Below are 25,105 nucleotides of genomic sequence, written 5' to 3'. Positions count from 1 at the left end.
GTGAGATCATGTGATATTTATCTTTCTCTGACTGGTTTATTTCACTTAGCATAATGCTCTCCAGGTCCATCCATGCTGTTGCAAATGGTAAAAGTTCCTCCTTTTTTATAGCAGTGTAGTATTCCATTGTGTAGATGTACCGTAGTTTTCTAATCCACTCATCTGCTGATGGGCACTTAGGCTGTTTCCAAATCTTAGCAATTGTAAATTGTGCTGCTATGAACATAGGGGTGCATATGTTCTTTCTGATTGGTGTTTCTGATTTCTTGGGATGTAGTCCTAGAAGTGGGATTACTGAGCTGAATGGGAGTTCCATTTTTAACTTCTTAAGGGAAGTCCATACTGTTTTCTACAGTGGCTGCACCAGTCTGCATTCCCACCAGCAGTGCACAAGGGTTGCTGTTTCTCCACATCCTCACCAGCACTTGTCGTTTGTTGATTTGTTGATGATAGCATTCTGACAGGTGTGAGATGGTACCTCATTGTCGTTTTGATTTGCATCTCTTGGATGATTAGTGACTTTGAGCATGTTTTCATGTGTCTCTCAGCTTTCTATATGTACTCTTTCGAAAAGTGTCTATTTAGGTCCTTTGCCCATATTTTGATTGGATTGTTTATCTTCCTTTTGTTAAGTTGTATGAGTTCCCTATAAATTTTGGAGATTAAACCCTTATTAGAGTTAACATTGGCAAATACGTTCTCCCATGCAGTGGGCTTTCTTGTTGTTTTGTTGATGATTTCTTTTGCTGTGCAGAAGCTTTTAATTTTGATGTAGTCCCATTTGTTTATTTTCTTCTTAGTTTTCTTGGCAGGTATTTTAATTTTAAAGTTTGTCACTAGTTAATATGCTTTTTTCCAAATTAAAAGTTCTTTTCTAATACTTCATCAATTATAGGTCCTTCAGCTATACCACCTTGGGCAACTGTTCTGGTCTTGCTGTTTAGAAGCCATAAACATTCCCCTTCCTATTTTCTCTTCTTGGAATCTCTTCTACTCTTAACCTTTCTATTTCCAGTTCTTCTGATCTTGATGCCTCCCTTCCCTCTACCACTTTTCCTGTTCTAACCTTGGGTTCCGGTTAAAAGTAGGTTTGGGGGTGGGATCCTAGATCTATGTTCTGAAAAGGGAGTCCTATCTTCTAAGACAGAGGGACCTTCCTTTGGCTGAACTGCCAGGAACAAATATGAGACTTGTTCCTCTGGCCCTACTGCTGGGGTTTGTGAGTTGGATAATATTTTCCCCAGACTTCTTAGTTCTTTATTCTTAGCTTTGCAATTTACTCAGCACACTAACATTTTATTTTCCTACCCGGTTTAAATATTGAACCGTGATTTTCAAAGAATATTCTTACAGCCCGACCGATGTGGATCAGTGGTTGAGTGTCGACCTATGAACCAGGAGTTCACAGTTCAATTCCTGGCCAAGGCAAATGTCCAGGTTGCAGGAGGCAGCCAATCAATGATTCTCTCTCATCAGTGATGTTTCGCTATCTCTCTCCCTCTCCCTTCCTCTCTGAAATCAATAAAAATACATTTAAAAGAAAAAAAGAATATTCTTACCCACACTGAATTTCAGTAATCACAATTATAGAATTCTGTTTAGAAAGTATAATTCTTGCAGTATTTCTGCAATGTTGAGGAAAAATAATGCAGAAATAGTATTTGTTCAATGTTACTTTTCAGTTTTGCTCTCATCAGCGTTTCTTAAATATTTTGATGCCTGTTATATCAGAAAAATATGTCATGGAGATTAAAATCATTTCCAGCCAACCTAAGGGTGTGATGGCCCAAGATGAAAAAATTAGGTTTGGGAGCAAAGGGCTATGTATGGTTAGTGGTGGCAGTGAAGTTGAAAAAGGAAAACAAAAAAGAATTTACAGTAGTAGAAGGTCTCATTCTCCCTTGCTTCAAACCAATATACACTCCTTTTCCTCACTCTGCCATATCATTCTCTCCTCCCTTGTCATCTTCTCATTCTTGTTTAGTGTTTTATCCTACTATATTGAGATTATCCTGATCTGCCAGGTTTAATCATTTGGTATTTACTGTATTTATAATATGTGGAAGCCTCTGTCTCAGTCATGTTGACTCAAAAATGTTTTATTAGCAGAATCTGACTTTTTAAGAGATGGTTCACCTTTTGTATCCTATTTCACTTAGCTTAAAAAATATGGCAAAGTGAGCAGATTGTATTGCTTCTCTTGCAGCATTTGAAACCAATATTAGGATTTTGTGTTCTGCATTTTGGGGCTAGTGATGTAATAGAGTAGCATAAATCGCTTATTTGAGCTCTCCTTTGGGAATAGTTTACTCAACACTGAAGGATGGCTAAGGTTTTTTGTCATTTTACAGTGAACTTATTGAAGTCTCAGTCATGTCCTCTGATTATATATTTTCCAGATCTGAATCTCTAAGCTTGATTGATACGTGCAGAGTTCTGGTACTGCAAAGTGATGGGGATAGGGATGATGATGTCACGTGATGAGAGTGATAATAGAGCTGATATTATTTGACTGCTCAAGTACCAAGAATTTTACCTGTATCAATTACTTTTCATATACAGTTCATTCCTTCTTGTTACTGTGATCCAACTATTCATGCCCCCCACCAAAGGCCAATCTTCTACTTGTGCATTAGATCCCATCATGTACCCATTTAGGGTTATTACTCTAGCAGTTCACTTCTCTGTTTTTCTGCATTATCATCTTTTTTTTTCCCCCTCTGCTGGATTAGTCCAATCAGCCTACAGGTATATTGTTTCGTTCCCATCTTTTTTTTAATAAAGGATTTTTTTGCTCCATTTTCTTGTTTTTCTGATTTCCATCATAGCAAAACGTTTTAGAAAAAGAGCTGTCTATGCTCACTTCTTTCATTTTCTTTTATCTAATTCAGTGTTGAATGTACCCTAATCAGGATGCATGCCAGTAACCCTACCCAAACAACTTTTGCCAAGCTCACCAGTGAATTCTGCTTTGCTAAATCTTAGTTGCTATCTCAGCACCATTTGACATAATTAAACACTTTCCCCATTCTCGAACCATTTTCTTCATTTCAGCTACTGCGTTGTTTTTGTTTTTTTCATCTCCTTTGCTGGGATTTCTTCATGCCTATGACCTCATGGTTTAAATGTTGTCCGTATTATACTGATTCCAAAATGATACCTGTTCTTTGACTCCAGGCTTGTATCTCTTCCTGCCTACTTGATACTTCCATTTTGAAGGTCTAATAAGAATCTCAAACTTTACGTGTCCAAACTCAAACCTTGATTTTTCTCCCCTCTACTCTTCCTCCAGTTTTCCTCATCTTAGTAAGTTAATAAATCATACAGTATATAGCACTTTCATTCTTCCATTTGTTAAGACAAAAAAAAACCTTGAGAGTTTTCTTTGACACCCCTTTCTCAGTCACATTCACATATAATACAATAGCAAATCTGTAGGTTCTATCTTCAAAATATCTGACTTCTTATCACCACATTTACTCTAAGCACTCTGGTTTAATAGTAATTATAATAACAGTCAAAATTTTGAAAGTTAAAAAAATAGGACATTTGCCAAGCTTTCTGTGGCAGTGGTTCTCCATAACTAGGAAGAAGAATTAGACAACTCCAAACCCCCAAGATGATCAGATATATTCTATTGTTGCTGATCAAACCCACATATAAAACACACTCTTACAAACCTTGCTGAGAATCACTGTTGGGGATAATGGGCCTCCAGAATAGAGTTTTTAAAGCAGTGCTGTAGTACGATAAGTGTTTTGGAAAGGTAACTCTAGTGGCAGTCAGCAGGGATTGGTTATTTATTTGTTTTCATATAGATGCTAAAGAAGAAATGTTGATGCGTATTTGGAAATCATTCCTTGACCACTTCATTAGCTAGTGGGAAGAGATGAATAAGAAGAATGCTTGTTTTTGTTACTTTATTAAACTGTTGGTACCGTGACAGGGTGCCATTAATGGTCTTACAGCGATTGACAAAATAACTGAATGCTTCTTTTATTCTTTTCTAATTCTTTAGGAACACCTTTTTATCCAAGTCAGCCAGTATATCAGTCAGCACCTATCATAGTGGCTACCCAGCAGCAGCCCCCTCCAGCCAAGAGAGAGAAAAAAACAGTAAGAAATCTTATTAATTTTTCTTATTTTAAATTGAATGTCCATTAACTTGTTAAGTAAGTTTGTTCATAGTTGTAATCACTATTCATCTTAGTTCACAAATGACTGCCATTTTTTCTTCTTTTATATCCTCACCACTAGAAGGGCATTTAACTAGAAGTTGCAAGTAGCACTTGCTTATTATCAGTTTCCAACAAGCACCAAGCTAGGTATGTGAAGTGACAACATGCCCTCCAGCTTCAGAATTGGGAGGGTTTAGTCTGCTAAGATCTCACTAAATGGGAGGAATTTGAGGTCAGTTCTCACATCCTGATTGTCCTTTAACTGTTGTCCTAGTCATCTCCACATTCAAGTATGAACTGATCGGAAAAAATAGCACAAGATAAAATGAGCAAAATGTTAAGGTCAACAAGAAAAATCTTTCCTGTGGAAGATATTTATTTTAAGAAACAGAAAGCAGAATTTAGAAAATGTATTCTAATTGTTTTTAGTAAGTTATAGGGGCTTTGCTCCTGTCTAGTAAGGCAGGCCCAAGAGAATTAGAGTGCAGTCATGAAATGTACATTGCATAAAGGAAAGTGAAGGGATTAGTTAAAGAACATATATGCATAGCCTATGGACACAGACAAATAGTGTGGGATGAGCAAGGAGAGGGGGCTAGGTAGAGGTGGGCAAAGGAGAGGGAATGGGGGAACATCTGCAATAGTGTCAATAATAAAAATTTTAAATAAAAAAAATGTGAATGTATGCTTAAGAAAAAAAATTCACATTGCAGAACATTTTGTAGAAGAGTGGCTTGCAATCTTTTATCCATCAGATCACTCAAAATGGGTGATGTTTATGAAGGACTCCCCCATTCACATGGTTAAGATAGATGGACATAGCATCATAGCAATATTCTTGAAAATACTCTCATTTAATAAAGAGTAGTGAAGTTCAAAACTTTGGTTCTTTATTATCAGAAACAAATTAACAAAATAAACAGGACATGCCCTTATATCATGACACTAAAGTTGAGATACTGTGCTTTGAAAATGTTGAAACAGCATAGTAGATGTTGAATTTGAAGAACACTTTCAGAATGCTGGAAGATTAATAAAGGAGACAATGAAAATGGGGGACAGGAATAGTAGTTGTTACTGAAGAATAAAATAGAACAGATGAATTAGAAGCAATACTTAAAACTATATTTGTAACAAGCTTTCAAACCTGAAAAACATAGCTGATATTCATAACCTTCTGAAGAAACTACTTCCTAAAAAGCTTTGAGATCCAGATGGTTTTATTAGTGAATTTTTTGAAATTTTCAATAAGACAGGGCTACCGTCATTAAGCACTGGAGGTAATGACAAACCTGTATGTCTTAGCAATGTCCAGGATGGAAGACCTAGACCCAGGTACTCCAACTCTATTGTAGAACCAGTGTCCACTGACATCTATATAAGCATAAGTAGCCTTTAAACAAATTAAAACAAGAAGGCCATACACATTGTTCTGCATTTTGCCTCTTTTCACTTACCAATACATCTTGATGTTCATTCCATATCAGTACATGTAGATCAATCTCATTCTTTCAACTGGCTATTTCGTATTTAACTGAAAGGAAATGGCATAATTTCTTAACTACTGTGTTCATCAGCCTGTAAGATATTTCTATGTCTGCAGCAAAAAGTAACATTGCAGTAAGAATCCTTACATCTATATATAAAAGCCTAAGCAACTGAACGACCGGTCGCTATGATGCGCACTGACCACCAGGGGGCAGATACTCAACGTAGGAGCTGCCCCCTGGTGGTCAGTGCGCTCCCACAGCAGGAGCACCGCTCAGCTGACTGGCGAGCACCAGACACCAGGCTCACAGCTGGCAAGCGCGGCTGCAGCGGTGCTACCGAGCAGCGGCGGCAGCAGGTGCAGCAGGGTCAGGATGAGCAGGAGCCGGGCTCGGACTCCTTCCCAACCATCTGCCACTTTGTGCTTTGTGCACTACTACATCCCCTGAGGGGTCCTGGATTGGTCTCTGATTGCGAGAGGGCACAGGCCAGGCTGAGGGACCCCACCGGTGCACGAATCTGTGCACTGGGCCTCTAGTACATATATAAGGTTATCTATAACAAATTCCTATTTCTGAGTCCTTGGATATGTACATTTATCATTTTATTAGAGAACCATTTAAAGCCTTTAAAACTTTGTTGTACAGAGTAAGTTCCATAATTTAAAACTATTTTATGGATCTTATCTTTTTTAACATCACTCATTTGGCACTGCTTACAAGATAAATGCTAATACTTTGCTTATTTGGCCTAGAAATTCAGCCAACTAAGTCTCATTTAGTTTGTTATTTAATTAGTTCATGTCAGAGCTAATGGCCTAAATTTCTCTGAATGACCCCATATAGTTCTGTGATTGAAATAAAATCAAATATGGTGATTATCAACTTTGATATTTGACCAGTTTTTCAGTTTTGCACCTTTAATACATTATATGCCTGTAAATCTACCACCGAGACACCCCATCTGTAAATATGATGTCTTATTGTAATCTTATAGATAAGAATTAGGGATCCAAACCAGGGAGGTAAAGACATAACAGAGGAGATTATGTCTGGAGGTGGCAGCAGAAATCCTACTCCACCCATCGGAAGACCCACATCCACACCTACTCCTCCCCAGGTGAGTTGGAGTAAGCCATGATGGATGATGGTATGTATTTGTTCACTAACCTCAACTGAATTTTTTTTTCCCTATAGCTGCTTTCTGTACTTTCCATTTCCATCAGTTGTCTCATAGCCTCGAATATCTAAATGATATTTAAACAGACATATTATTTCTCTTTACAAATTGTCATACAGTAACTACAAATTTTTATTGATAATATTTCTGTGTATTGTCTTCACAGTCAGAGCATAGCTGCTGCCACTTTTCCTATTGCTACTAAAAAGGAGCTGCATTTAAACTTCATCATTAAATGAGTATTTTGTTTTAAATATGGAGCCTTAAGAATTTAGTGGTGCACACTACATTAATGCAAACTGTAAGGTTGAGAACTTAAACATTTGTACTGAACAGTATTGTTTGAGATGATTATCTGTGTTACTCAGAGCATAGTTAGATGTATTATAGGCACATCTCTTACCTTTTAGTACTACATAATGGGATTCTTGAGTGGAGGATGTCTTTTTTAATTATTTGCAGAGGTTATTAGTAAATTATGTTAGTTCAAGCACCTTTTTGTTCCTGTTGCAGAAGTGGCTATGATGGTCTTAAGAGTTCACTGTCTTGCTGTTAGAAATCAAGACATCTCGGGAAGAGCTGGAGTTTAGTAAACTTCAGTAGAGAATGGAATCCCCCAACTTTGACAGGATTTTGTTTTCCTCGCTGGGTTACTAATAAATTTCGTTATAACCATTCAGAGGACATGCGTGATTTTCAGATGTTTCTAACAGCAAGACAGAATATCTAAAGTGAAAGCCCAGCATGTAAAAACATAAAACCAAAGTTTTTAGGAGTAAGAGGCTGCTTGCTTCCCCATCTTGGGGTTGGATAGTGAGGTGAGGTATTCCTCAGAGCCCAGTTTACTAACAAGTGTTATGGATAATTAAATGTAATGTACTAAGAATGATAGGCTATTAACTTTAGTAGCATAGGTTTTAAAAGTTCTTTGAAACGTTCTTAATAATTAAATTCATGAATACATGGAATTAAGCAAAAAACCACCTCATAGACCCAGACAAAAATATGATGATTACCAAAGGAAAAGTTGGTGTTGGGGGGTGGGGGGGAGGATATATAGTGATGGAAGGAGACTTGATTTGGGGTGGTGAACACCCAATACAATATACAGAGGATGTATTAATAGAATTATATATCTGAAACCTATATAATTTTATTATCCAGTGTCACCCCAGTAATTTCCATAAAAAAGAATAAATAAAATGCCATCTTTATGGGGGGAGGACAAATACCTGTCCATGTTTAAAGATCGTTGAAAATGTGTGAATTTTTAGTAAGTCTAACACTTGGGCCTTTGTGTGATGATATGTTTTGCTTGTAAATGATGGTAGTCTCTGGCTGACATTTGTCTTAGTCTTCCATCATCTAAGTAAGTGTAATATATAACCATCTAGATATGTGAATTGTAAGGTCATATTAATGTTTGTTAATAGGACTTTTAACCATTTTCCATTATTTCTCCAGGGATATTTCAAGTCTGGAATGATCAAGGCGGCCTTATATTTAATGTTGTCTCTGGAAGTAAACATGGGACAAGTAGCATTTACACATTTAAATTATCTACTTATGTGCTCTGTTAGGTAGGGGCATACTATAGCAAAAACTTAGCATTGGTTATTCAGGGCAGTTAAATTTTGATCTGTATTTTTCTACATTTATTAAAATATTATTACTGTCAAGCCTTATAGTTGACAACCTTTTGTTGATTTCTATTTAAATTTTCAATTTGAACATGTGTTAGTATATCTTGCATTTTAATTCCCTGTGGGGTTGGTGTGTTTTTCTGTTATCCCTCTGTCCTTAGCCACAGAAATCCTTTTGCTCTTTATCTTTCCCCCGTGACCACAGGCATGAATACAAGTATATGTGTTTGTGTAATCATAAAGCACAGTAAATGTATATTTTATTTGATAAAGGCCATCAGTCAATAATTATAATGTTGGTAGTAGTTTTTGAGGTGTGATGTTGTCATGAAGCATCCATTTATTTTATTAACTTGCAATTTATTTATTTATTTATTTATTTTCTGACTGAGAAATTTATTTTAACTTGCAATTTAATCCAGCTACCAATCTGTTGTCTTTCCAAATGCATGAAATTCACAAAATGAACAAATAGTTTTTTAACAGACACATAAACACTAGAAATATTTCCAGAAATTCATCGAGAGTGATGCATGTAGAGTAAGAGGACAATCCCTGGTTACTGAGAGAGGCAGTCGTTACTGCCTGATTATTATATTTGTAAAAGTGTTGACTCACTCTTTCAAAAGATGCTAGAAATCTCTATGTAAAAAATCTACAAGTTTTAAATGTTGGCTACCAATTCTACTAACAAATAGCACTGTGTAAGCCAAAGGGTTTATACAAAGGGTTTAAACCCAAAACCAATTGGGTTTAACTTAATAGCTGCTAGTTTACCAATTTTGGCCTAATTATAATTAGTAAGACTGCAGAAGAGACCCTCTGCATCAGAATTTGAATAGTAAATACTGTATTGCTTTTGGCCTTATGGATAACCTGCTTTGAGCCATAATACATATACTGTGAATAACAAAGCCTTTCCCTGTCATTGAAGTTGTTCCAGTCTCTTTAAAGAAGACAGAAGACACTTACTAGAATATAACTGGTCCTCCTATGAAGTATACAGAGAATTATTAAAGCACCAAGTTGATAAATGGGACAGAGTTACAGCACAGACTCAAATATGTTGGATTACAGAAACAGTAATGGTAGTATAGGTGAGATAGCACAGGGGAGAGGTTAAAAGCTTTGGCTTAGAATTAGACATACTTCATTGCAGGTCCCAGTCCTACTACTTAATTGTGTAACTTTAGCCAAGTTACTTAATATTCCAGAGTCTTAGCTTCCACATTTTAAAAAATGAGGAAAATAAAAGCTGTCATATACAGTTATTATAAGGATTAAATGAGATCAAATATTAAAATTGCTTAAGCGAAGGGCATAATGAGCACTCAATAAATACTACCTGTTATCAATATTGCAATTATTGTTATTTTAGGAGGCACAGAGAATGACTGGAAGAGTCTGGGAGCTTCATAGCAGAGATGCCATTTGATCTGAGTTCCCAGATTGGTATTCACCACATGGACAGAGAGAGGGTAGTTAGGCAGAGGGGCATCATATGCAAAAGCACATGGATTTGGGAAATCGGATGAAAGGAAACTGTTGTCATTTCAGGTGATAAATTAGAAAGTCAGTTGAAAGAGAGGAAGCCAATTAGAGAAATATTCAGCAATTGGTTACTAAGTAGGGACTATAAAAAGGGTGACCATATAATTTATCATCTAAATTGGGACTATTTTAGAAATGAATGGGAATGCTATTAATCATTTTGCTGGGATAACAGACATAAAGCTGTACTGTCCAGGTAAACAGGGATGCATGGTTCCCCTAGATGTAAGAGAGAGGAAGGGGTCAGAGATGACTCTTCAAGCTTAGGTGCCTAGATTTATAGAGTAACACATAGCAGGGAGTATACATGAGGATGTTTGAAGAAGTGGATAATGAATTTGATTTTGGCAAGCATGCAAGCTAAGAAGAGTTAATTGAGGGAAACTGCATTGGGTGTATGTGAGGAAACAGATTTTTGCTGCTCTGCTGCTGCTTTGCCCTAAAGATTTTGAAATTGTCCTGTTTCCTAGGTTTTAAAATGAGCTATAGAATAACTCCTGGAGATTTTTTATCTCAAATATATTAAAAATATACATACTGTATATGTATACATGTGCCCATAAAGATGATCACAGACAGTGGTTGATGCCTGGATGGACATCATAGAGTTCTAGAACATTTCCTGTTGGTCTCCACTCTGTCACTGAGATTTATAACCTTGGGCCAGATCATCAAACTCTTTAAACCCCTATTTTTTTCATTTGTATAATGTGATTGTACTATGTAATCTCAGAGTTCCCTTTTAGCTCAAATATTAAAGTGAGAAAGAAGGGGAAATTTTTGTTTACTTTTCATCAGCATAAAAACCAGTTATATATCTGTTGTTAGCAATTAGGCACAAAGAATATTTCTATGTTAACAAATGTGCTAGCTGCCTGAAAGTTGTTATGGAACCCTGAGGGTAAAAATAAGTACATGATGTACAAGGCTTCCAAAATTGTCTGCTTCCAAAGGGATGGTCTTGTATATAAAATCACTTAGTTTTTTTAATGAACTATTTACCTTTCTTCCTCTCCCTACTCCCTTTTGTTCTTTTTTCTTTTCTGTTGAGATTATTTTCTGTTAAGAATTACTCTTATAGTGGAACATAGTTATAACTTGGGAGAATGTCCTATGACATAGGGTGTAGGGGCAGAGAAAAGGTTGGAAACTCTTGATTGCTGGCACATCTTAGGAAAGATACAGCTTCTCCTGTCATTTGGGAAAATTCAAAGTCAGCAGGTTACTCAGATTTTTGAAGAGCTTCTTACAAATTTGATACCTGGAAACCTTAAAGAATTGTAGAGTAGGGTTGTTGATTTCATCAGGTCTGTCTCCAACAGGGTATTGTCTTGAATTTTTAATAAAAACAACATTATCCAGCTTCAGTACCTATAGAAATTTCCTTAAACAAGAAAACAAAATTTGACTTAAGGTTGCTTTTGAGATACTATTTCTCCTTTTGGAAGCCAGGCGAGCAAGTATATTTTAAGTTGTTTTGGCATGCCAATAATGATCCACTTATGAGAATTAATAACATTAAATTTTATTGTATTTTAAATGATTCTTTGTTTTTACTTGAACTATGTTTTTTCATAAATCTTCAACAAATTTTGTGAAAGCCTTTGCTGTTACGCAATAAAGTACTATTATTAAATACCAGAGGCCCGGTGCACGAAATTCGTGCATGGGGGGGGGGGGACCCCTCAGCTCAGCCTGTGCCCTCTCCAATCTGGGACCCCTCGGGGGATGTCTGACTGCCGGTTTAGGCCCAATCCGACTGCCAGTTTAGGCCCGATCATGGGAATCGGGCCTAAACCGGCAGTCAGACATCCCTCTCACAATCCAGGACCACTGGCTCCTAACTGCTCACCTGCCTGCCTGCCTGATTGCCCCTAACTCCCCCCCCCCCCCCCCGTGCTGGCCTGGTCGCCCCCAACTGCCCCCTCTGCTGGGCTGATCACCCTATGCAGCCTGCTGTTCAGTCGTTTGGTCATCCCTCACTAACCACCCTGCTGACCTTGTCACCCCACGCAGCCTGCTGTTTGGTCGTTACTGTTACTGTGACAGCATCCTGTACAATTTGCATATTCCTCTATTATTAGTATAGATAGTGGTATTATTTTACCTTAGATACTCTAAGTCTGAATCCTAATTATAAAGAAAGTGTTACTCAAATTTTTGTATGGACAGCAAACTTCCTCTCTTACCACTTATTACCAGTCATACACTGAACATTGCAGCTTGTAATCATCTTGCAACCATGATTATAGTTGTAGGGGATCACAAGTATTGTAAGAAATCTCAAGAAACTATCATATTCAGTCTTTTGTCTATTGTTGAAAATGTATTTTCAGAATTAAATGAGTTTTGTATGTGTAAAAATCATAAATCTTCATTGGAAAATAAGGGTAGTAAAGAAATAAATTATAATCCTAAATCTTACCGAGAGTTAATCATTGTTTACTAGTTGGTGAATAAACCTCAAGACATTTTTTAGTACATATATACATATATAAATATCCATACCTATAATTTAATGTATTTGGGTTTATGCCATTTTACTAGTATAACTACCTTTCTTTTTTCTATGATCATGCAGAAATGTTCATGTTTGACTATAGGTATTATAATTTTTAAGACTGCATGATATGACTTCATGTGGAAGTACTCTATTTAATTGATGGATATTACTTTTCTTTCCTATTTATCACTAATATAAACAATACTGTGACAAACAACTTGACCTATTTTTGGGTTATGGTGTTGTAACTTACCCTCCAGAAATGTACCAGTTAATCTACCACCAGCAGTAAACAAAAATACCCCTTTCCTTACATATTGCTTATTTGATAGATATTTTTAAAATCCCATTTAATTTTTATTTATTGATTTGTGGAGTTAAGAATTTTGATGTGTACTGGCTATTTGTGTATATGTATGAGTTATCTATTCATATCTTTTGTACACATCTCTTTTGGGGAGACTATTTTTTTCTGAGTTGATTGATTTATAAGCATTCTTTGCATTTATAAGTATGTTAAAGAAATCTCTTTGACATACCAGTTGCTCAGATCATAAGATGAGAAGTCATTTTAATTTTTTATTTATTATTTTTTAAAATAAATCTTTATTGTTCAGATTATTACAGTTGTTCCTCTTTTTCCCCCCATAGCTCCCTCCACCCGGTTCCCACCACTCCCTCTGCCCTTATCCCCTCCCCCCCACTGTCCTCATCCATAGTTGTATGATTTTTGTCCAGTCTCTTCCCGCACCCCCCACATCCCTTTCCCCCCGAGAATTATCAGTCCACTCCCTTTCTATGCCCCTGGTTCTATTGTATTCACCAGTTTATTCTGTTCATCAGATTTTTTATTCACTTGATTTTTAGATTCACTTGTTGATAGATATGTATTTGTTGTTCATAATTTTTATCTTTACCTTTTTCTTCTTACTCTTCTTAAAGAATACCTTTCAGCATTTCATATAATACTGGTTTGGTGGTGATGAACTCCTTTAGCTTTTTCTTATCTGTGAAACTCTTTATCTGCCATTCAATTCTGAATGATAGCTTTGCTGGGTAGAGCAATCTTGGTTGTAGGTTTTTGGTATTCATCACTTTGAATATTTCTTGCCATTCCCGTCTGGCCTGCATAGTTTCTGTTGAGAAATCAGCTGACAATCGTATGGATGCTCCCTTGTAGGTAACTAACTGTTTTTCTCTTGCTTCTTTTAATATTCTTTGTCTTTTGCTCTTGGCATTTTAATTATGATGTGTCTTGGTGTGGTCCTCTTTGGATTCCTTTTGTTTGGGGTTCTCTGTGCTTCCTGGACTTGTAAGTCTATTTCTTTCACCAGGTGGGGGAAGATTTCTGTCATTATTTCTTCAAATAGGTTTTCAGTATCTTGCTGTGTCTCTTCTTCTGGCACTCCCATAATTCGGATGTTGGTACGCTTGAAGTTGTCCCAGAGGCTCCTTACACTATCTTCATATTTTTGGATTCTTTTTTCTTTTTGCTTTTCCGGTTGGGTGTTTTTTACTTCTTTGTATTTCAAATCTTTGACTTGATTTTTGTGATCCTCTAGTCTGCTGTTGGATCTCTTTATATTATTTTTTATTTCAGTCAGTGTATGCTAAATTTCTAGTTGGTCCTTTTTCATATCTTCGAGGGTCTCGCTAAATTTATCAGCCTTTTCTAGAAAATTCTTGAAAAACCTTATAACCGTGGTTTTGAACTCTATATCCAGTCGTTTGCTTTCCTCCATTTCTTTCATTTGTGACCAGTTTCTTTGTCTCCGCATTTTGGCTGCTTCCCTGAGTTGATAGAGTGGCTTTGTGTGAGAAGTCATTTTTAAATCCTCTTTATATTACATTTTATAACCATTATATCTGCAAGTCCTATCTGACTCATTCTTTACCACCTTCACTGCTATTGTACTCTAAGCCACTTTGATCTCTCCCCTGGACAACAGTAACTTCCCTTAATCATCTCCTTGTTTCTGTCTTGCCTCTCCTCTGTCTATTCTTTTTCAAAAAATTTTTATTGCAGTGTAATTGACATATAACATTATTTTAGTTTCGTGCATACAAAATGATTTGATTGACTTCTGTATATTGCAAAATGATCACCAGAATAAGTCTAATTAATATCCATCAACCATACACAGTTACAAAAAGTCTCTTTTAAAAGTTTCTTCTCTTTTGATATCTACTCTCTTAGCTATTTTCAAATATGCAATATAATACTATTATTAAATACTAGAGGCCCGGTGCATGAAATTTGTGCACGGGTTTTGGGGGTTTCCCTCAGCCCAGCCTGCACCCTCTCCAATATGGGACACCTCGAGGGATGGCCGACTGCCCGTTTAGGCCCGATCCCGGTAGGATGGGGCCTAAACGGGCAATTGGACATCCCTCTCACAATCCAGGACTGCTGGCTCCCAACTGCTCGCCTGCCTGCCTTCCTGATTGCCCCTAACTGCTTCTGCCTGCCAGCCTGATCACCCCCTAACCACTCCCCTGCCAGCCTGATTGATGCCTAACTGCTTCCCTGCCAGCCTCTTTGCCCCTAACTGCCCTCCCCTGCAGGCCTGGTCACCCCTAACTGTCCTCTCCTGCAGGCTTGATCGCCCCCAACTGCCCTCCCTTGCAGGCCTGGTCCCTCCCAACTTCCCTCCCCTCCTGGCCTGATCGCCAACAACTGCCCTCCCTTGCAGGCCTGGTTCCTCCCAACTGCCCTCTCCTGCTGGCCATCTTGTGGTGGCCATCTTTTTGTCCACATGGGGGCAGCCATCTTGTGTGTTGGAGTGATGGTCAATTTGCATATTATTCTTTTATTAGATAGGATAGGATAGAGGCCTGGTGCATGGGTGGGGGCAGCTGGTTTGCCCTGAAGGGTATCCCGGATCAGGGTGGGGGTTCCCTTGGGGCATGGGGTGGCCTGGGTGAGGGGCCTGTGGTGGTTTGCAGGCCGGCCATGCCCCACATCGACCCAAGTGGAGGCCCTGGTATCTGGGATTTATTTATCTTCTATAATTGAAACTTTGTAGTCTTGAGTGGAGGCCTGGGCCGGCCAGGATGTGGGGGAAGTTTGGCTTCCTCCATTGCTTGGGAAACCCAAGCCTCCTGCTCGCTCCGTGGCCACAGCCATCTTGGTTGGGTTCATTTGCATACTTCCTCCTGATTGGCTGGTGGGCATGGCTTGTGGGTGTATCGGGATACGGTCAATTTGCATATTACTCTTTTATTAGATAGGATAGTCATACTGTATATTACATCCCCATGACCTGTTTATTTTATAACTGGAAGTTTGTGCCTTTAAACTTTTTTTTACCTATTTCACTCACCTGCCTTTGGCAACCACCAATCTATTCTTGACTATGAGCTCAGTTTTGTTTGTTTGTTTGTTTGTTTTTAAGATTCCTCATATAAGTGAGACCATACAGTCTTTGTTTGACTTATTTTAGTCAGTGTAATGCCCTTTAGGTTCATCCATGTTGTCACAAATGGCAAGATTCATTCTTTTTATGGCTGAGCAATATTATATGTATATGGTTTATCCTTTAATATGTTTTCCTTGATAGAATATAAGCTCCATGAAGCCAAGGATTTTTGTCTGTTTTAGTTACCAGTGGGTTCTCAATGTTTTGTACATGGTAAACACCAAGGGGAAACACATGCACACCTTTCTAATGAATGAACTGGGAGAATTCTCCCCCACGTAGTAAAGAAGCATGTTTTGGTCCTTTTTTCTGGAGTCATTTATTGTTATTTTACTTCTTAATCCTCATAGTGTTTCTCAGTAGGTGCTGTGCTTGGTTGTTCTCAGGATTTATATGTTAAACAAGAGGTATTTGTTCAAGGATTATTTTAAAGTCATTGAATGGAACTTTGAAAAATCAATTAGAGTCCGCTCATTGTATATATGGGCAGAGGCAACCAACTTTAGTTTGAAAATATTTAGAAAAAAATGTTACAATTGTTGCTGACATGTACTATGTGTTTAGGCCTATGATTATTGGGTCTGAACTGAACATGTACATTTTTTTCTTGTCATTATTCTGTAAACAATACAGTGTGACAACTGTTTGCATAGCATTTACATTGCAGTACTATTGTAAGTAATCTAGAGATGTAAAATATGCAGGTGGATGTATGTAGGTTTTATGCAAATACCACATCATTTTATATAAGGCATTTGAGCATCCCCAGATTTTGGTATTCATGGAGCTCCTGGAACCAATCCCCAGCGATACCAAGGGTCAGCTATATACCTAAAATAATGAAATGTGAAATATTCAAATAGCTTCTTAAGATAACAAATTATATCAGAGTCTTGCTAATATTTGTATACTATTTAGAGTCTCTGGCTTTCTTTCAATAAATTATAGGAGTTAGCAAACATTCTCTGTAAAAGACCAGATAGTAAATATTTTCGGCTTTGCAGCCATCGTTTCTTTCATCATTGTCATTGTAGCATGAAAGAGGCCGTATATAATATGTAAATGAATGGCTGTTACAATAAAACTTTATTTATGGGCAGTATAATTTAAGTTTCCTGTAATTTTTATGTGTCAATTAATACTGTTCTTTTGATTTTTTCCCACCAACTATTTAAAAATGTAAAATGTTCTTGTTTCACGGGCAGTTCAAAAGCAGATACATGTTCCCTGGACCATGGTTTGGTGACTCCCTATCTACAGTTACCTCTGTATTTACGCATCCTGTCATATACAACATTAAAGTAGATAGTAAAGAAGTTGTCCTCTGAGTAGAAATTGTATAGGCTATATAAAGGGAAATGAATTTTAAATTGTACAAAAAATACTTAAGGACAATTCAAGATTTTGTTGCCTGTTTCACCTGTTGGTAAACATTCTGTTTAAAACGTTAATTCCTGCAGTATTTGAGCCCAAATCTACCATTATCCCTAAAGGCCAGTACTTCAAATTTAATATATAAACCTTTAACAGAATAGATTCTCAAGTAGAATTCATAAAGGAAATTCATTTCTTGGATATTATCGGTTATCTAATATCTTGGCATACTTTTAAGTTCCTTTATCAAAATGAGAATTCGTTTTTTATTTTTCTGCCAATCAGACCTTTTAACTCTGACTTCCTGATCATCTTTATTGACTTATTTTATATTTTGATACCAATTGCCCTTCCAGAATCATTTTTATCAATTTTCATATCCACCAATAATGAAAGTGACTGAAGTGTAGTGATTTTGAAATTCCTTAAAATATTCTCAGCAGTGTAGATCATATACCCAAGTTCTCTAGCTACCCAAAAGCTTCATTTCCTTATAGGGATCAAAATTCATACAGCATTAGATGTGATATTTTTTTATGTGATGTTTTGAGTCACAATATCCAGTGTGTTTTCTGATTTATCAGTTAGTTAAAATAAGCCATGATTGTTTGTGCTTTGGAAAGATGAGGAAGTCCTTTGTAACAGACTATAGTTATTAGGAGAAAAGAATTGAAATTAGAGGTTAAGATAAAGTTTGAGATTATCATAAATAAAAAGACTAAAACAAGATTAAAGTATTGAAATATATATCATATTAATATGCTATATTTTTTTGGTACTATCAAAGGCTTAGAAAATGTTAAAAGTTCAAATGATTTTTAGTTCCTTTTCATTTTGTAGTTAAGGAAACTGAAGTACTTTTCTAGCATTTTTCGGCTATATAGCTGAATTTGGAACTGTGATTTAACCATGTTATCTCATTCCTTCCTTATAAATGCTTTATGCATAAGATCTTCCCAAGACTTTGTTAATTTAAAAATGTCTGTGCAGTTGCCTCTTTAATATGATTGAAGGTATTTTTAATCTTAGATGGAAAAACTCTCCAATCTATATGTATAGGTATCATGATCCTTTTATTGTCTTAAACATCTGACTTTATCCATGGATGTTATTTTGGTGACCTACTTTTAGCAATTATCCTTTTTTTGGGGGGGATATTAATTTCCCTTTTTTTTCGGGGGATATTAATTTCCTAGGCAATTGTAGTAGTTAATATTATCTTCCTTTCAGGTAAATGACACATTTTACAGTTCTTTCTTTCTTGGGATGTGGATAACTGTTTAATAAATGCTAAGTAACAGAATCTTTCCGTTGTTCTGGAACTATTTTCAGCCATAGAATTGAACTGAGTTTGTATTTTCATGAAGCCTTTCTAATTTTTGAATTTTAGTAATATAGTCTCCCTCCCCCACTGGAACTAAAGATTCAAAGAAAATCATGGCTCTACTCTTCATTTATTTGGCCATGATTCAAAGTGAAATAGTAACTTCATTTTTTATATGTGGAAATATAATTTTAGCAGTCCATTTAGAAGTAATTGTGAATATAAGCAGTTCCATAATCTCATGAATAGGTGAAATAGTATTTTCCCCATTACTATCTGTAATATAAATTAAATGATAAGTCTAAACTGAAATATTTTCCCATATTTTCCAGCGTATAAGATGACTTTTTAACCCAGGAAAATCTTCTATATGCCCAGTCGTCTTATACGCCGGAAAATACGGTATTTTATATTCCCACTGTACGTGAGACTTAACTCACTTGAAAATGTTTTTATTAACTCTCACTTTTAAGTGTCCCTATCCACCCCAAATCATCTATACCTAAATCCCACCTGCCCCAAAAATCCAAAACAAAACAAAAAGCAAGTCAAAATTATGCAGGGAGCTCTGCTCTGATAGCACTGATGGAATTCAATGTCGGAGGCTGTGTCGGAGGCTGTGTCTATCAAAAACTTGACCTTAGATCTCCGAGGAGAGACACTGCTTTGTTTTGTGGCTTTTGTAAACTTCAAATCCAGAATAAATACCTGCCTGGAATGTGATGTAGAATGACTGTCCATGTCCTTTCTTGTTTAATTCTTGTTCCCTCTAAGTTGAACAATGGCTGCAATTTTTTCAACCTACTCTGCTAGGATTTTGATAGGCACTTTTTATTTCAGTATATTTGGCTGAGTGAAAATAAAAATATCCGCTAAGATATTTTTAGTCAGATTTCTGACTGTGAAAAGATATCATCCTTGACTCAGAAGCTAAAGATGTTTTTAAGGTGAAAGTGCCTTTAGAGACTTTGCAGATTGTATTTTATCTCTGTGATAATATGGACAAATGACAGGGATCACCCCTCAGTATTGTTTCCTTGAACCAGTAACTGGTTTTAAAACCCATCGTACTTTGTCCTGCTTTTGGCAGATGAACTACGTTGCTAGGTAGTTTATAAGTGAAGTTGACCAAAACCCCTTTGGTCTTTGACTGGGAGGCTGTTAAATTCCCTCTCAGATGTGACCTCTATTGTTAGGTTGAAAGTCTCTTTCTCCTTAGAAGGAACACTACAGAATGCATTGTACTAATGATTGTTGTGCTGTCTTCTCTTGCTGTGGTTAATAGTAATCATCTCTTTTCCTTCCCCTTTCCTGCTGCCTCTTTCCTTTCCTTCCCCATCTTCCCATATACTTTTTGAATTTATTAAACTGGCCTATATATTTTTTCCTTGCTTTTTTATTTTTTTTTTTAATTTTGTGATCTCCTGTCCCACTTTGTCTTCCCCACTTGGCTTGGGTTCCATATTGCTAGTTTTTATGTTCGCACGCTCATTATCACCCTTTTTTGTACTTCAAATCCCAGCAGCTGCCCAGCCAGGTCCCCGAGCACAGCCCTGTGGTTTATGGGACTGTGGAGAGCGCTCATCTTGCTGCCAGCACCCCTGTCACTGCAGCTAGCGACCAGAAGCAAGGTTTGTGTATGACTGTTTTCCTCCCTCTTATCTTTAGTCTCTTTTTATATTAATACACTGCCCTTAGCATTTAAGAGTGAGATTAAAACATTTAAGGATTATTTAGATACCCACTTTTAAACAAAGCTTTGAGTTTGAAAATCACAGTGTTCAACATCTAAGAAAGTAAAGTAGGGGTCATTATTAAAATTTTTTCTACATTTCTTAATGCCTCAATGTCAGTATATATTTATAAAAGCTTAACTGCCTTAAACTTTTTCTGCAACAAGGTTGGGAGAATAAATCAAAGCATGTATTGCTTTACAAGAAGAACAGTTTTATTTATGTATTCAACATGTTCCTGTGTGTCCTGCCATTCTAAAAACAAATTGTTTCTTCTTATAAGTTTGGCTTTTATGGCCTTAGTTGGGGATAGTACTGAGTTCAAACACTGACCCCATCATGCACTAGCAATTTGGTCTCATTGGTCATTATGCAGTGTGTCTTAGTTCCTTCACCTACAGAATGGAATAAAGAAGACCTACCTCACAGGGTTGTTGTGGGGACAAGCCTAGCATTTGAAATGTGCTTAAATTACAGCCAACTACTGATGCAGGAATCATACTAAGGTCTCTATTCCTATTGACTTGGAACGTGGAGTGCCAAATGTTGGTTGAAATAAATAAATCCATTTGGATTTATAATAGAAAACATTAAGGGAAATCTCACTCCAGAAAGTGGGATAGTGCAATCTCTCTTTGATGCCTCATTGGATTTAGGTTGACTTTAGCTAAAATAAGTTCTGTGTTATATTTGTTTTATAAGATCATTTTAGCCCAAAAGATAGATAACCTGGCATGCTTCTGAAAGTTGCACTGTCAAATACTTCTTTGAGCATTGTTCCGATTAGAAACTCCTGCATACTTAAAGCTAAATTTTTAAATATTAAAGTTATTCACCATGCAGGAATGCGATTCATAGGTATTGAGGAAAACCACTTCCTACTCCCAATGATAATGCAGTTTTCAGTCAAAATTTAGAATGCTTTCAATCTGAGTGGAGAATAATTTTCAGATTATTCCCTTCCAAACTACTTCTTTTTTTAATTTATTTTATTTTATTGATTTTTTACAGAGAGGAAGAGAGAGGGATAGAGAGTCATAAACATCAATGAGAGGGAAACATCGATCAGCCGCCTCCTGCACACCCCCCACTAGGGTGTGCCCGCAACCAAGGCACATGCCCCCGACCGGAATCGAACCTGGGACCCTTGAGTCCTCAGGCCGACGCTCTATCCACTGAGCCAAACCGGTTTCGGCCAAACTACTACTTTACTTTTGCAGTTATAATCCTTTTGCTAGTTAGAAGTATTCTAAACATACTGAATACTTACTATGCAAAAAAGCCTTAAAATATATCCTCTATGCAGACTCTCTCCATAGCTGGGCCATGCTAAAGAGTTCATAATATTCCTTGATGATGATAGCTCTGACCTGCTAAGATTTTTAGTTGTTAGACACTTGCGTTTTATCTCAGGTAGCCCTTGATTTTCAGAAGAAAGAATACAGAATTCTTGGTTTCCTCTGTTTTTTATGCTTTGTGGAAATTTGAATAATAAAAATCAACATTTTAAATTGACATATGATATAGATATGGGTGAATTGGAAAATATTTCAGGTTACCTTGATGAAAAGAAAAGCACTTCCATTTCAAGTACATTTCATAGAGCTGATAAGTAATTCTTTGGGACTACTACTGTCTTCCTCTTAGTGTCAACTATCTTTCAGAAAACTCAGTAGTAGTTATAATTTTCTATTTGAAATTTTACCAATAGCTTGCCAATATATAGAATAGTTTTTGAAGGAGTATTTTTTATTACTTACTTATTTATTTTTAATATTTTAATTGATTTTTGATAGAGAGAGGAAGGGGAAAGGAGAGAGAGAGAGAGAGAAACATCCATGTGAGAGGGAAACATCCATCAGCTGCCTCCTATCACATCCCCTACTGGGAATCTAATGGGAAACCTTTCAGTGCATGGGACAATGCCCTACCAACTGAGTCACACTGGTCAGAGTTGAAGGAGTATTTAAAAAATATATTTTTTTATTTATTTCCGAGAGAAAGGAAGAGGGAGAGAGAGATAGAAACATTAATGATGAGAATCATTGATCGGTTGCCTCCTGCATGTCCCCTGCTGGGGATCAAGCCTCTAACCTGGGCATGTGCCCTTGACTGGAATCGAACCTGGGACCCTTCAGTCCACAGGCTGACGCTCTATCCTCTAAGCAAAATTGGCTAGGGCGAGGAGTTGTTGTTTTAAAAAACTAAATTTATATAATTCGGATAACATTAGAAAGGGCTCATTCTTTTTCCGAAAATATATTTTTTTAATACTCACACGATGATATGTTTTGTAGATTTTAGAGAGAGAAACATCAATGTGAAAGAGTTGCCTCTCAGATGTACCCCGACTGGGATTGAACCTGCAACATACATTCCCTGACCGGGAAATGAACCCACAACCGTTGCATGGGATGATGCTCTAAATAACTGAGCCACCTAGCTCGGGCTTCAGAAAATATTTTTTAAAATTTAAAAATGTCCTTTTGAAATTAAAGTAGGATATTAAATATACTATTTTCAAAGATTGGTATATTAGCTCCAAGAATCAATTGATTATGTATTCCGCCATCAGATTGGTTTTTCTATCCAGTGGAAATATCATTTCTGAGGGTTTGCCCTGGATAAAATCTACCATGTTAGCCCTGAAGTCTCCAACCATTTTGAGTCACTTAAATACCTCTTTTTTCAAAAACCATTTTGTTTTGTAAACTGAAAGGATATGATTTTAGCACTTGCTAACTATATAACCTTGAACCTATGACTTAATTTCTAAATCCTCCAGTTTCTCCATCTGTAAAATAGGAATATAATCATTTTTACCCCAGTGGCAGTTGTAAGAATTTAAGAACACTGTGTATTTATGGTATTTGACCCCGTTCCTGGTACATAATAAGTGCTTATTTGATAAATGTTGACTGCTATTAAGCTTCTGGTTTTCAGAGTTTTTGACATGAACAGCTAGAGTGGTTACATGAAGATCTAAAGACCCAGGAAAAGACCTCAGCTTGGTTTGTAGAGAGAAAAACTATTGAAAGAATTAAAATTTCAGCTAGTGTTGGTTGTATAGACAGTTTAAAATCAGTGGTTGCCAACCAGTCCGTGAGGTCCGAAAGGTTGGCTACTCCTGGTTTAAATGATCGTTGTTTGCTGTTTGGGGGAAAGTGCATTCAGCCCAGTGTATTGAGGAGAATTAAATACAAATAAAAGTTTTTGTGCCTTGGTCTTAGTGCCTTTTGAAAGCATTTGATGTTGGGTAGGTATTTAGTAAATGACATTTTGTTATAATCCAATCACTTGTAAAGCAATGCAGCTCAATTGAGGTTGTTCTGGCATAAGGACAGGACTATTCTCTGTTAAGTGAGACTGCCCTTCAAATTCCAGGATGCTTAGTATTTTTGGTCTCTGCTCATCAGATGAGAGTAGCACCCTCTCAGTCACATAAGACTCATGACAACCAAAAGGCACTCGTCTAGGCATTGGTTCCACCACAATATGAGAATAAAAGGGAGTAGTATTTTCTGTCTTTCCTATATGACATTCATTATATTTACTACATATAATGAGAAAGAAAAAGTGTCTTATCTCATCATCAGAGCCATTGTTAATAAATGTCCCAGACTTTCACATATTATATATTTTTTATGTTTGTTTTTATCCTCACCCAAAGATGTTTTATTGATCTTTATAGAGAGAGGAAGGGGGAGAGAGGAAAACATCGATCAGTTGCTTCCCATATATGCCCCAACCAGGGTTCAAACCCGCAACCTTAGGTATGTGCCCTGGCTGGGAATCTAACCCACAACCTTTTGGTGCACAGGATGGTGCTCCAACCATCTGAGCCACCAGCCAGGGCATTATTACATATCTTTTATTTATTGTTTGTTTTTTTTGTTAATCCTCACTTGAGGATATTCTTTTCATTGATTTTTTTTTTCTTTTGAGAGAGTGGAAGATGGGGAAAGAGGGAGGGCGAAAGAGAGATAGAAACATGAATGGAAGAGACTCATCGATTGATTGCCTCCTGCATGCACCCCCTTCCACTCACACCTACAACCCATGTACATGCCCTTGACCAGGAATCAAACCTGCGACCCTGCAGTGTTAGGGCCGATGCTCTAACCACTGGAAAACGCCAGCCAGGGCTGTATATTTTTTGTTAAAAAATTACACTTATGTTACCAAATTAGACTTATGCTCTACATACACTTTGTGCCATGCTTTTTAAAAAAAACAAATCTTTTGTTACAAACTTACCATATTATTAAATGCTTTTTAAAAGCCTATTTTAATTCATTACATAATATACCATAATATGACCAGACCATCATTTCTTTATAAATCCCTCATTGTTACACATTTAGTCTATTTCTCATCTTCTTGCTATTATACTGTTGCCTTAAATATTCCAAATCTCTGCCTCTTTTCACTCTTACATGATTATTTTTTCAAAAAATTCTTAAAAATGGAATTCCCACAAGTTCCTAAAGATGGGCAAATGTTATAAACATTTCTAATGCAGTATATTAGATTTCAAGTAATCTTGGCTCTGCAAAGCATTATCTTAATAATAAAATCTATGTTCTTTATATAGATCTACTGTATTATACTTTTCAGCTTTCTATATTAAAGGCCATTTTTGTGGTGTGTTTTTTAAAATTTACCGATTGACTTGAGAGAGAGAGAGGAAGGAGAAGAGAGAGAGAGAGAGAG

General features: G+C 36.7%; 1 protein-coding gene across 9 annotated transcripts in view; it reads left to right on the top strand.

The window, feature by feature from the left end:
• The window catches only part of EIF4G3 (eukaryotic translation initiation factor 4 gamma 3), a 270,009-nt gene that overhangs the window by 134,337 nt on the left and 110,567 nt on the right, over positions 1-25,105 (top strand). For 7 of the 9 annotated variants that reach the window (XM_054720417.1, XM_054720415.1, XM_054720414.1 and 4 more), the window contains 3 exons: positions 4,019-4,116; positions 6,663-6,785; positions 20,182-20,290. In XM_054720417.1, the coding sequence (XP_054576392.1) occupies positions 4,019-4,116; positions 6,663-6,785; positions 20,182-20,290 (330 nt within the window). The remainder of the gene's footprint in view (positions 1-4,018; positions 4,117-6,662; positions 6,786-20,181; positions 20,291-25,105) is intronic. The other 2 variants (XM_054720419.1, XM_054720413.1) reach the window with 1 other exon arrangement.

This window comes from Eptesicus fuscus, chromosome 9 (assembly GCF_027574615.1).
Source record: "Eptesicus fuscus isolate TK198812 chromosome 9, DD_ASM_mEF_20220401, whole genome shotgun sequence".
Lineage (NCBI taxonomy): Eukaryota > Metazoa > Chordata > Mammalia > Chiroptera > Vespertilionidae > Eptesicus > Eptesicus fuscus.
The sequence above is the reverse complement of the archived record's forward strand: the minus strand, read 5'-3'. Positions and strand labels throughout refer to the sequence as shown.